Source organism: Mirounga leonina, unplaced genomic scaffold, assembly GCF_011800145.1.
Source record: "Mirounga leonina isolate KUSES-001 unplaced genomic scaffold, KU_Mleo_1.0 Mir_154, whole genome shotgun sequence".
Taxonomy (NCBI): Eukaryota; Metazoa; Chordata; class Mammalia; order Carnivora; family Phocidae; genus Mirounga; species Mirounga leonina.
The window spans coordinates 35,817,042-35,831,034 of record NW_023270389.1 but is presented as its reverse complement, the minus strand read 5'-3'; the positions used below and the strand labels follow the sequence as shown (position 1 = coordinate 35,831,034).

At 45.9% G+C, this 13,993-nt stretch overlaps 1 protein-coding gene across 1 annotated transcript in view; it reads right to left on the bottom strand.

Annotated features, from left to right (window-relative positions):
* Nucleotides 1–13,993, bottom strand: part of HHAT (hedgehog acyltransferase) — a 348,920-nt gene that overhangs the window by 47,821 nt on the left and 287,106 nt on the right. The window contains exon 11 of the mRNA XM_035010478.1: nt 5,104–5,248. Coding sequence (XP_034866369.1) covers nt 5,104–5,248 — 145 coding nt within the window. The remainder of the gene's footprint in view (nt 1–5,103; nt 5,249–13,993) is intronic.

Here is a 13,993-nt window from a genome sequence, read left to right as displayed (position 1 = left end):
GCCCTTGGCCTCCTCAAGGCCAGATATATTCCCAAAGTCTATTGAGCCCTGCTGAATACCTTTTCTCCCCTACTGTCACAGGACTACAGGGCACTGCGAGGATGCTTGAGACACAACTGGTTTATGGAGCTTGGTCTTGCAGACTTGAGAGTTATAACTCACTCATATTTCTGAGTTACAGAGCAGTCATCATCTGCTTGTTCAGGAAATGAACTTACACTTCAACATCAAGGATAAGGCAGACATGAGAGAGCTCTTGCCATCAACAAATGCTTTTGAGTGGCGCCTGGGTGGCTCAGTCGTTAAGCGTCTGCCTTCGGCTCAGGTCATGATCCTAGGGTCCTGGGATGGAGCCCCCGCATCGGGCTCCCTGCTCAGTGGGAAGCCTACTTCTCCCTCTCTCCCAACCGCCCACCCCGCCCCGCTTGTGTTCCCTCTCTCGCTGTGTCTCTCTCTGTCAAATGACTAAATAAAATCTTTAAAACAACAACAACAACAACAAAATGCTTTTGAAAGCCAAAGAGTTATGTGAGAAGCAACCTGAGTTTGCCTCCACAAAGCATCACACAGCGGGGTCCCTCTGAGAGCAGGCCCAGGGACCAAATCCCCAGACCACATCCTTGTCAGATCCCTGGATCTTGCTAAGCTCCTTAAATGTCTGAGGCCCAAACGTTCAAATTCCTCAAGCTGCTGGAAGTAAATTTCAATAGTACAAATTTGGGGACTTTTTTTTTAAAGGCAAAGATATAGATTCTTATTTTCCACAATTAATTGAACATTACTTCTCCAACCTCTGCGGCAGAGAAAACACTTGATCAAAATGATTTCTGTGTGATGCATCCCAGAGCCCTCAGAGGGCCGCTTAGCACTCCCATCCCTTGGCTGGCATGGTCCACTGTCCTGGGCAGCAGGGCAGTGTGCAGAGCAGAAAGGGAAGGGTCTGTTTTCACAGTCTGGTATCCCCAACCCCACAGAGACCAGGCTAGAGGTTTTTACATCCGTTACTAACACAAGCTTTGTAGCTTAAAGCAAACAGATCTGTGCCGAGATAGGGAGACAGTGGCCTTAACTCCTCCAGGCTATCATGAGATGCTTCCAGGGACATCAGTGATGCAGTAAAGAGGCTCCCTGAGAACTAACGAGGCTGTATCCTCTCAGCCCCTGCACTGTATGGGAGGGAGGGCTGGAATCTGCAACGTCTTCTATAATCCCTATCCTCAGACACCTGGCTATCCCCTCCCTGCTCTTCCAGGACTCACCAAGGCAAGATCTGTTAGAGGGACACCTGCTACCACCTGTCATCACAGCAGGTCCCAGCCCCTCAAGGATCAAGGTGCACAGGGACCAGGCTGGTTACCCCCAGGGAAGGGCCACCTTCCCATTAAACCTGGGAATCTAATATGAGCTTGAACTCCCCATCCTCTCACTCACTCCACTGCATGTTCCTCAGTGAGCAGAGGTGGGTCTTGGAACAGCAGGTTCCATGTGGCTGAAGGAAGTGGCCAGAGACAACCACGGTGTTAGAGGCCCGGCTCATTCAGCAGCAGCTGCATGTATAGGACAGCAATCCCGTATCTGAAACCGTTGGGGCCAGAGGAGTTTCAGAATTCAGATTTTTTTTTTTTTCATTTTAGAAAGCTAATATAACATCGCAGCAGAGTATGGGGAAGCATCCTATAAACTCATTAGTATTTTTGGTGCCCAAACATGAATATTCATACTGATCTTCTATCAGGTCAATCAAATTAGTTATGAAGAGAAATCCAGAGTCCTTAAGGATGGAGGATTTGGCACCATCTGGTTTACTTTCCTCCAGGAGATACTGAAATTCACTCAGAGACAAAGACCCACAGTGGGGAACAGACAAGTGAGACAACTGTCAAATTCCCAGTAGACATCCCCTGACTCAGGAGGCCCAGGGGACAGATCGGCAAAGATGGGATCAGGCTGATTGAAAGAATCTCTGACACAGTAAATGCCTTCTCAGCTGAGCTTCCCTGTCCTGAGAACCCAGAGACAAATGCTTGCATAGAGCCCTCCATATTTAGAAATTTGGTCTCCAGGACTCAGGCACCTGGCTCCAAGGATATAACATAGATCCAGTCATGGCCATAGCAGGACCCACCTCGGCAGAAGCAGACTGGTTTTCTCAGAGCCCTGACCCCTGTGTGCCAGATGTTAGCTCCACAGGGTGCAGGGCAAATCATGCTTTGATCTTGATGCCTTTGAGAAACAGAAAGAACATCTTTTAACCACTATCTTTCCTCTGCCCCTTTAAATGCCCACATGCCCAGGAGCCACCTCCCACCCTGTTCTCTTCTCACTCTGTGCCTGTTCCCTGGCTAACTGTATCCACTCCCATCACCTCACCTGCCTTTATGCCCTTGACTCCCACAGCTCCTAGTTTCACCCTCCCCAACTGCAACTTACATTTAAAAAAAGATTTTATTATTGAAGTACAGTTGACATACAATGTTATATTAGTTTCAAATGCACTGAATAGTCATTCAACAATTCTGTACATTATGCTATGCTCACCACAGTAAGTATAGTTACCATCTGTCACCATATGACATTATTATAATCGATATTAACTATATTCCCTATGCTGTACTTTTCTTTCATCTCTGTGACTTACTTATTTCATAACTGAAAGTTTGTACCTCTTCATCCCCATCACCTATTTTGCCCATCCCCCCACACCCTGTGGCAACCACCAGTTTGTTCTCTGCATTTACAAGTCTGTTTCTGGTTTTGTTTATTTTGTTTTTTCAGATTCTACATATAAGTGAAATCATATTGCCCTTCTTCGTCTGACTTATTTCACTTCACATGATACCCTCTAGGTCCAGCCATGTCGCAAATAGCAAGATGACTTTTTTATGGCCGAGTAATATTCCCTTATGTATATGTACATCTTTTTATCCACTCATCTACTGATGGACACTTAGGTTGCTTCCATATCTTGGCGATTATAAATAATGCTGCAATGAACATAAGGGTGCACCTATCTTTTCCAATTAGTGTTTTCATTTTCTTTGGGTAACTTTCCAGTAGTGGAATTTCTGGATCATATGGTATGTCTATTTTAATTTTTTGACAAAATTCCGTACTGTTTCTCATGGTCTAACACATTTTTAACTGCCTCTTGGGCATCTCCAGGCTGCCTCATGTCCTCTCCTCCTGAGCCATAACCTACCAATATCTGTGTACTTCCCTACATCTCCCTCCCTTGCACTTGGGTCAGTCACATGACTCACTCTGGCCAGTGGAACATGAGCAGAAATGCCATGTGGTACCGCTGGCAGGGCTATTTAGCACTTGGGCACCATCCCTGTGTTCTCATTCCCTCCATGAGGCCAGCACAAGACAGCAGAGAATCAAAATAGAAACATTCTAGGTCCTAGAGTCACTGCCTAGAAAAAACCACTGGTCCTGCACTGAACTGTGATAAAAACAAACGTCTATGGGGAAAGATCACTGAGAGCTTAGAATGATCTGACACAGAAGCTAGTGCTCATTACCCCCATATAGCTCCTTCTCCACCTGTCAAGTTCCTACTGAATGCCCAAAACTCCAATTCCAATGCCACCTCTTCTGTGAGATCCAACTTTCATGGGAAGATAAGCCACTCTGTCCTGTGACCTCTAGCAATTCACTCACGCATCCAGCATAACATTACCTCAGTCTGCGGCACATTTCTGTTTGCACGTTTGGCTCCTACATGTGTGGGTGCTTCTCTTTTTAATCCTCTATTCTCAGGGCCTTGGAAGAAGCAAACACCTGATGTTTGACTTCCTGAAGCAAAGCTCAGAGCCTTTGTGCTCATGTGACCAGCAAACCCCAAGTCAGCATTTTCTCCCCGAGTCCCAGTGTTCTTGGCATCATGCTACGTACCGTGGTTGGAGGCAAGAAAAGTAGGACACTATCACCCACGACGAGGGGTGCTTTTTATCTTTAGATCCTCTGCACCCCATTAGCTTCCATCTTTATTAAAGGACAGCTTCCACTTAAAAAGCACATTGTCTTTTCAGGAACGATCAGCTAAGACATTTCTCAGAAAGCAAGATCAAAGAGGGCTTTGTAATGACGAGAGGAAAGCGGAGCAGGGCTCTCTCGTGACCCCTGTGAGTCTGGCTCCCCCTGAGCTGCCACGCTTTAGACTTGTGACCTGGCATTCTGGGATTGCACAGCTGTACTAGGGTTATTTCTGGTACGAAAAAATCTTCAGTGAAAGCATCGCCGGCCCCTCAGGGACCCAGACGTAGAGATGATAGCCTGGCCGTGCAGTCACGTCATTGCCGCTTGGCCAAACTTCCCAAACCAAAGGCACAAAACCACGCCGCTGGTCAGGGAAACAGAGCAGGGGACCTTTGCTCTTCACATCCAGGAAACTGGCAACAGGCACTGTTAGCAGCTCCCACTCTCCCGATTCCTTTAAGGCTGTGATAGAACTCTCAGTTCCAGCCTGAGGAACTGCGCCCATAAATAAATGACGCTTGATTGTTAATGCAACGTTTTCACAGTAGTTCCCACAGACCAGCATTTTACCTGCTGCGGGTGTGGCTTTGCGGTGGACATGGGGACACGCCATTTACTGCACAGTAAACATGAGGTCGACCAGTAGTACTTCTGGCATCCCAGCGCTCAGACAAAACACCCACAACAAAGAGCCTGGCAAACCCAGGTGCCACACCCACAGCTGCAAGGGAGCACAGCAGGGCTTTTAGGACCTTCCCTGGTGGGACGTTCAGAGTGGAAATGAAACAGACTCTGGAGTATACTGAAGGCTGGGATTATGAGGAAGGAAGATTAGGAAACATTTTAAAAACCGGAGCACTAACTTAGCAGAAGGCAAAGGTAGAGTTTGGGAGAGGTGGGATAGTACGTTGTAATGTTCCGTGCTGCATGTGATAGATCAGAGGTACAGCAAAGGAGGGGACCCTGAAAGTCACAGCTCAGTGCAGGGAATTGTTCCTGGGCGGTATTTCAAGGGTCACATACCATGAACAATGAACGCCTCCCCCTAAATCCATTCAAGGTACCAAGAGCATACGTGGAAAAGAAGAAGTTGACTGAAAATGGCACTGCTGGGCAACTTACCTTGTATGAAGATCCTGTTCCAGTAGATCTTCCCCACTTGACTGCCCCCGAGAAACACTAGGTTGGACAGGATCAGCATGGAGGTGGAACAGGACGCCAGAGCGGCGTGGAATCGGCGGCGGGCTTGCGGGGAGAGGAACTGGACCTGCGGGGAACACAGGCGATGTGTCATCCTGGTGGCGGAGAAACAGCGTTGAGGTGCCGCCGGCCCCTGTCAGGCACCTGCCCGGGACGCCCACCCTTGAGCCTGAGCGGGGCAGGACTGGGACTGCTCCCAAAACCTCTATTCCCACTGCACGTGCACTCTGGTCTAAGGAAAGAAGCGACTCGCCCCCAACTTGTTGCTTCCTCCTCCAAACGGGAACAGGCTCCCCCTGACGTGTGACACGAGCATGGATGCTAGTTCAGATTTGGCTGGAATGCCCCCACATGTTCTCTGCAAACCTACAGGTACGAGAACTCTCCCTGATGACCAGCACAGCTCCACGTCATGAGGTCAAGCTCAGGGTGATCTTCTGGGCCAGTTAACGTGACTCTGGGAAGCCACCCTGTCAGTCTGACCCACTCTTAGGAGTCCCATTAAGAGGGTGCAGGAGAATCAGCACAAGCCGCCCTCCTTCCTGGAATCAGAGCTCAGGGGAGCTCCTTCCTTCCTAATCTTCCTTCCTCACTGGGAGTGAGCCTGTAGCAGGGTCACACGATGGTCGCCTGCCACAGCGCCTGAATACGCAGGAAATGGAGAAGTGGTTTCCAGCACTGATGATAAAGAATTCTGCCCATCCATCTGAGGTCTTCACTGCACTTTTTCCTCCCCTTTTAATGTCTTCTTGGGGATTGCATAAAGCAAGCAAAGCCTTTCTTTCTCGGCACTGACCATTCTGCTGGCCTCACCGAGTGAGATCACAGCGCTGCGCCCGGAGTGTGTGAGGGCCGTCAGCACGCCTGCGGGCGCTGTCCTTCGGGCCTGCGCATGCAGCATGAGAACCAGGTGCAGTGCAAAGACAGGGAAGAAAGACAGAGCAAAGGGTCTAGAGATCGTTTCTGAATATCCTTCTGAAACCTACACATCTCTGGGGTCACGTGCATCCTGATTTCAGCTGTGCTCCAATTATAAGTAGGAATCTGGGAACGCCTGGGTGGCTCAGTCGGTTAAGCACCCAACTCTTGATTTTGGCTCAGGTCATGATCTCAGGGTTGTGAGATCCAGCCCTGCATTAGGCTCCACACTCAGTGGGGAGTCTGCTTGGATTTTCTGTCTCTCTCTGCCCTTCCCCTCCCAGCTCTCTCTCTCTCAAATAAATAAATAAATCTTAAAAAAAAAAAAATAGAAATGTGAATTACCCAAATTCCTAATGGGCAAAAAGGATTAAGCTAGAGAGTGTCTCCAGCAGGGGGTTTACTTAGTTCTGAGTACCCTGCTATGGATCATCTGGGGCTACTGTATAAGCCTTGGTCAGTGTCCTCTGGAAACCTAGAGAAATGAATTTCTGACCCCCTCTCCTTTTTCTCTCCTGCCAGTCCCAGCTTCTATTCTATATGCTCAGATACCACTGCTACCATATACCTCCCCATCCATGGCATTCTCCTCCAGCATCACCTTGGAGCATGGTTTTACTGCCACCATATATGAAAGTGTGGCCTTCTCATGGATAAGCTGTGTGGTAGGCACTGCCTGAGTCATCTGCTTGGACATGATTGTTCTAGAAAGCTCTCAGATGATGCTGACATGTCCCTGGTTAGAGGCTGCCCAGACAAGATGACCTCTAGTCTCGCCCTTGTTCTAAAAGAGGCCACAAGCACATACAGGGGATACTATCAAGCAAGACCAGATAAGAGATAACACGCAGTATAAAAACTGGTAATGAAAGAGAAATGGGGACGAAGCAGGCTTGTAACTCAGTACTCTTCACCTCTGAGAATAAGGAGACATTAATCTACTGGTTTCCGCATTTTAGAGCAGGAGAAGATATTTTCTGGGTATTACTGACTCAGCAGTAACTGGGGAGACAAGGTGAGAGGAAGCAGGGAGACAGGGGAAAAATCCAGAATAATAAATCATAAAATATAAATTGCTGTAATTGGCATAAATATGTCCAAATAATTCTCTCTAGGTATAGGACCATTGATAACATGTTTGATTTCTAAGGGACCCGGTGAATCAGATGTTCTACCACTTCTGTTCTAACCTCATCCATGTCCTCCAACCTTACATCCTGTTAGGGGAATTCAAAGGCCCCATGCAATCTTTTCCATATTAATGTCAGTGATAGAGAATACACATAGCTTGGTTAAGCTCAGAGCGGTTTTCTTTCTACAGGAAATGATTACAATTACTAAATAATCGACTGAGAGATATCGAGAGAGGAAAACACTCTTTGCATTGGACTTCTAAGCAGGGCTGTGGCGCCAGGTGACCTGGTTTGGGGCAAGGGCCAGGCTAGTTGGAGGCAGAGCTGAGGGGCAAGGGGCAGAATAAGGGAGGAGACGAAGGGGAGAGAGTGCTTGAGACACAGGGCTTCTCTTTCCAGCACCTGAGGCCCTAGTTCCAACGGGTCTTCCTTTGCTTCTGTGATTACTTGGCTACATGATTCAATAAATTCCTATTTCTGCTTAGGAAAAGAAAAGTCAAAATAATAGCAAATATGAAGGAGCCTCTGCTCTCAGAGACAAGGGAGGACATCTAAAATCAGAAATGAAGGGCTACAATTCAATTTTTATAAAGAGTTAATTTTGTAAAAACTAAGCAAGAACATTAAAGGTGTGGGCTGTTGGAGTCAATGAACTAGAAAGATATAAAGGAGAAATCAAGATGCTCACAGGCAGTTCTTGATTACCCCCCAGGGTGAGCAGGTGGGGGACAAAGTAGGTGATGATAAAGAAAATCCAAAAACCTGATTTAACTAATAGCCCCATTCTCTGAACTGACAAAATTAGCCTTGCCAACAAGCAGCAAATTTGACTGAGCATTACTTTTCTTCATTGTGTATCAGTGGGAGAGCAGAATGATAGGCGACCAGGAGCAAAAAGGGGGCCTGTGTGGATAACCCATGATTAATATTAATAGCAAAGGAGATACAAATCTCAGCTGTAATTCATCTCTCCTCTTCGGATTCCCTGGATGCACTATAGATGGTGACAGTTTTTTTTTTTTTTAAGATTTTATTTATTTATTTGAGAGAAAGAGAGAGAGACAGAGAAACAGCATGAGAGGGGAGAGGGTCAGAGGGAGAAGTGGGCTCCCTGCTGAGCGGGGAGCCCAATGTGGGACTCGATCCCAGGACCCCGGGATCATGACCTGAGCTGAAGGCAGTTGCTTAACCAACTGAGCCACTCAGGCGCCCTAGATGGTGACAGTTTTGACACTGAGGTTCTCTCTCTACCTTGGGAACCATCTGGCCTCAGCCACTGGTTTATACTCTAAATGTAGGTTCCATACTTAGGGGTCCTAGGAAGGAAAAAGTCACATGGGCAAGGGGAGATCCATCAATAAATACAACTTTCTGAATGTCTAGAGACATAGGGCCAAGGTTCCCACTTTAAACTCTTGATTTCTTTTATACACTCTCCTCTGATATCCTATAGCAATTGTTGTCATCACTCTTGTGGTCCTTCACATCTAGGATACAGGCTGTCTGTCCATGTGCAGGGACCATGCCTCATATGTTAGTCATGGCTGAGGTGCTTAAGACCCCCCTTGGTAGAAAAACTTATGTGAGGGACTATGAACCAAATGGGGAAATAAGTCAGCGTACAATGAAGAGTCATCAGGTATAAAAATAAGAATTGCCAATTGATCAGATAAGGTAGTGATCGGTAAACAGAATTTGATTTTAACACAAATATAACAGAATAAAAACGAACTCTGGTCTGGTCATGGTCCCTTCCCAGAAGATAGATGAAGGGATGGCAATCCAATATCCTGGCAGCAAGAACCTGGGAAGGGCATGGGCCCCAGGGGATGTTTAGAACTTGCTGAGCACTTCAGTTGTCTCAAGGACATCAAAATTATGGCATTTGATAGGCAGGGTCCAGGGATAGCAAACATACTGCAATGTATGAGATGGAACCGTCCTGTCCAGAATGTCAATAGTGTCTCTTGAGCGTGGGTGAAATGTTTTCTTCTATATTCATTATAAAGCCAACTTCCCTCCTGGCCTATGGGTGCACAGCACCTCCCTTCCTCCCTCATTAGGAGCAATGCCAAAAATGTGCCCCCTTTTCCCCGGGGCCCAGAGAAAGGCATCCTAGGGCAGGGAAAGTGCTCTTTACAGTGCCCCACTGTGGCCCCCCAGCCCACCCACTACCCCCAGGGCATCAAGCTTGAGAGAGGAGCCTCCTGTGCTTCCAACCACAGATGAGCATGGTGTAGCATCAGTTCCAAGGCTCCTCTCCCTCACACCCTTCAGACAGACCCAGAGGAAGGAGGAAGAATGGGATGCGGAGCAGGTCAGAAAGTATCGCTTCCTACGCTGGGTGACCAGTTCTCCCTCAGGGACTCTGACTTCAATGAAAGGTTGAGGGGGGGTGGTTCTCTCCATGTTAATGTTGCTATAACCCACTCTTCAGGCCCAAGAGAAGGTACTTGATTTTGGGCCTTGATACAGCAAGCCCCTTAGAACACCTGGAAGGTCAGGACCAGGGTAGACCTCTAATTCCTGTTTGAGTTCGGGGTCTCTGATGGAAAAAAGAAGAGGTGGGGTGTGGAAATACTGTAGAAGGACAGGCTAGCAGTGCTTTAAACTTCTCTCTGAGACACTGGCTTCCAAAGGCGAGGAACTAACCCAAACAAAGTAAACCTCAGGGCAGAACTAAATTGTCAAACTAGTTTGCATTTCCTGCTGTGAGAAGTCAGCTCCTGTGTTTATTCTTATCTCTCTGGAAACCCCTCTCTCTTTTCCAGTCAGCATCCTGTCCCCGGAAATCACAGGACTTGGGCTGGGGCAAGCAAGCTGGGTGCTGGGGTGGTGTGGTCCATGGAATCTGGGTCAGAAGTTACTCTCAGAACGTCTGCGAGGGTGGGAAGCAGATGGCGTGGTGGGGCTGCAGCGGCTGTGTGAGGTGGGGCCCACACTCGTCCACACAGGGACTGCATGTGGGGCCGAGCTGGGAGGAGGGGACAGGCTGAGCATCTGGGGGAGCAGATGGGCCGGAGGAATGGCTGCTGGAGACTGACAAAGGCTTGGCAAGTGGGACCTGATACTGTTTATTTTTAAATGGGGAGAAGCTAAAAAAAAAAATTGGGTGGGTTTGAGCAGCTGGACACAGTTCTTCCATATAATCACTGAAGTCTTTCATTTTCTAATAAAAATGGTAACCAGAGGGTAAGAGAGGATGAACAAGGAAATGGCAAGGGGGATACGGGTGGAGACCAGGAGGAGCAAACGAGGGTAGATACCCCACAGGCTATAAAGATGAGACCAAAGACAACCAAAGAAACAATTATAGCTCTTGTGAAAGAGAAAGGTGGCCAGAGTAAAACACTCAGGAGGAGGACTTGAACTCCTGTCCCATCCGTACCAATCCACCAGGACATTGCTCCCCTTGCTTCCTTTGCCAAGGCACTCTGGTCATTTCCATTTAGAAGTCTGTGTTTCATGAATAACCCCTCTCTCTCATGCTGCTCCCAGCATGGTGAGCTCTGTCCTTCAATCTGTATCACCTAAGACCCATGCATACTCTCTGTGTGCTCAGCCATCACTTAACACCTATCTCTCTCTTTACCCTAAATAAGTTACAGAATCTCCTGACTTTCTTAATGTTCCACTGCATCCTATATCCAAGCCAAATGAATACAGGAAGGCACCCAAAAGCAACACCTCCTTCTTTCTTGTAAGTGTCCAGAGCTTCAAAATATATCTGGCCAATGAAGTTAAATTTTCCAATCTCTACTCCTGAGATCTAAGCAATGCATGGTCCTGAGATCTAAGCAATGCATGCTCCTGAGATAGAATCAAATATCACAGTGATAAAGATAAAGCCAGTTTGACTTAAATGGATGAGTCACCTGCTCCAGAGTTTAGATATCCTGCTTGGTTAAAAACAGCAGAGGCTATAATTTAGCAGCGAAATCCACACAGCATATGAAGGAATTTCAGAGGACTTTCAAATAACTAAGCAAACAACTGGCTCTTGGTATAATCAGAGAACTTAAGCCATATTTGAGGAGCCAGGTCCTGCTAAAAGTTCTGGAATGGCCAACAGTACTGTCTTACTCTGTGTTCTTGCTCTTCTAACGATATGCCCTCGCTTCTAGTCCTCATGTCTCTGCTCTGGATTTTGCAGAAGCCTCTTTCTTAACTGGCATGTTAAGCTCTGGTCTTTCCCCCTCTGGTTCATCAAGCACACTGAGTATGTCCCTCCACTGCACAAAATATTTTGGTGGTTCTTCATTGCTTGCAGACTAAAATCCAAAGAAGGCGCTTTACAATCAGACCTCATTTTACTTTCCAACCTTAACTCCTACTACTCTACTAATGACACAGCTCTATTCACTGTTCTTCCAACATGGCACACACTTTTACATCTCTGTAAAATGACTTTACACATTACTTCTCTTGCAGAAGCTGTTTTCTCTACCGAGAATGTGTCCTCCTAATTCTTTCTTCACGCTCCAGCTCAGTGTCAGCTCAGAAGACCAACAGCTTTGGACCAGCCCAAATGATGCTCAGGTTCTGGCCCCACTTTTTAAATGTGCTGTCCAGAGCAAGCTCAGACTCCTAGTTCACAATTGGCATTTGATCAATGTAGGTTACTCTAACTCTGACAGAGTCAGTCACCCATTTTCTGTGTTTCTGTAACCCATGGGATAGACAGTATCAATCTATATGTTTTAGATACACAGTTTTTGATACAAATAAAATTCTCTATGTGAGGAGCTTAACCTATATTGCTAACCTATATTGCTACCTAAGTAGAAAAAATTATTCCCATTTTACAAAGGAGGAACCAAAGAGCAGAGACATTAAGTAACTGGTCTTAGGCAGACACTGATAAGTAGAGTAGTAAATATAGTACAGTCATTCACACATTCCTCTAATTGAATGTCTTCATGCTCCCTGCTACATTCTGTGTAGCAGTATGTGTCCTCTCCTCTAGAATGAAATCTTCTCTTCAGTGCCAGATACAAAGTAGATCTTCAAGAAATGTTTTTATTTCTTGAAATACTTCAGATACTTCAAAAACTAGTACCTTGTGCATGTGTTCCTTTAGTAATGGTTGATAGATATTGACCAAGTGTTAATTTCAGGGGCTCAATATTTTCAAGAACAATATGGCTTAAAATGACACTGGAACTTAAAAAAATTATTAGAATTCACCATTAGAGTAGGAGATTTAACATATCCCCCCAGAAAATGACACCTAAAAGATCAAAAGTAAGAATATAAAATAGCTGAATAAAAATAGGTCTAGCATCCAAACCGGAAAGGAAGAAGCAAAACTTACCTCTGATTGCAAGTGAAATGATCTTATACATAGAAAGCACTAAAGATTCTACAAAAAAACAAAAACAAAAACACAACACTGCTACAACTAATGAAAAAGTTCAGCAAACTTTCAAGATAAAAAGCAACATGCAAAAATTAGTTGCATTTCTATACACTAACAATGAACAATCTGAAAAGTAGATTAGGAAAACAATTCCATTTACAATAGCTTCAGAAAGAATAAAATACTTAGGAATAAATTTAACTAAGGAGGGAAAAGACATACTGAAAACTACAAAACATTGCTTAAAGAAGAAAGAGAAAGACATCTATATTCATACATTAGAATACTTAATATTACCAAGATGACAATACCACCCAAAGTTATCTATAGATTCAATGCAATCCCTATCAAAATCCCAATGATTTTTTTTTCAAAAATAGAAAAACTCATCTTAAAATTAATATGGAATCTCAAGGGAACCTAAATGGGCAAACAATCTTAGAACAGGTGAGGCTATCAAGATGGCAACATAAGAGGCTCCTACACTCCTCTTCCTCCCATGGATGCACTGAATGTACAGTTATACATGGAGAAATTTACACTGAAAGAAATCCAGAAACTAGCTGAGCAACTCCTACACATCAGGCAAATGAGAAAATTACCCACATCTTAACAGGTAGGCAAAGCTGAGACACACTCTTGCCATAAACCCCACCCCCAGCACAGCATCATACAATTGGGAGAAAACCTCCAACTCAAGGCTTCTTCCTGAGGAACATAAATTTTGAACCCCCATCCAGCATCCCAAATTTTAAGACTCCCATCACAGGAACAGGCAGTATACCAAAGGTGCGTGTGTTCGCAAGACCTGCAAGACTAGCAAACAAAGAAGCAGTTCTTAAGGGGCACATGAGCACTTGTTATATAGCTCTCCCCCCAGAGCTCACCACTGAGGGAGCAAGCAAAGCTCGCAGTCTTTCTCTGAAAGAGGTCTATCTACATACTTTAAAAATCGCTTCCTGAGGGGTGCCTGGGTGGCTCTGTCAGTTGAGCATCGGACTCTTGATTTTGGCTTAGGTCATGATCTCAGAGTCGTGAGATCAGCCCCATGTCGGGCTTCGTGCTCAGCAGGGAGTCTGCTTGAGATTCTCTCTCCCTCCCCCTGTTCTTGCATTCTCTCTCTCACTCTACCCAAAATAAATAAATAAATCTTTAAAAGAAAGTGCTGCCTGAGAGTCAGGCTTCTAATTTAGCACACATCTAAAGGAGGACTGGGACTCTCGCAGGACACTGGGAAGCTAATAGAACCTCCCTCACCTTTTCCCTCCAGCTCACGCTAAGTTGTCAGTATCTCCCTGGAAGGAGCTTGTAATCATACCTGCATGCCAGCTTTTGCAGCTGCTGCCCAAGTAATAGGTTCCCCCAATGGCCTGGCTCTGATAGCCAATGGGGCTTCCATTCA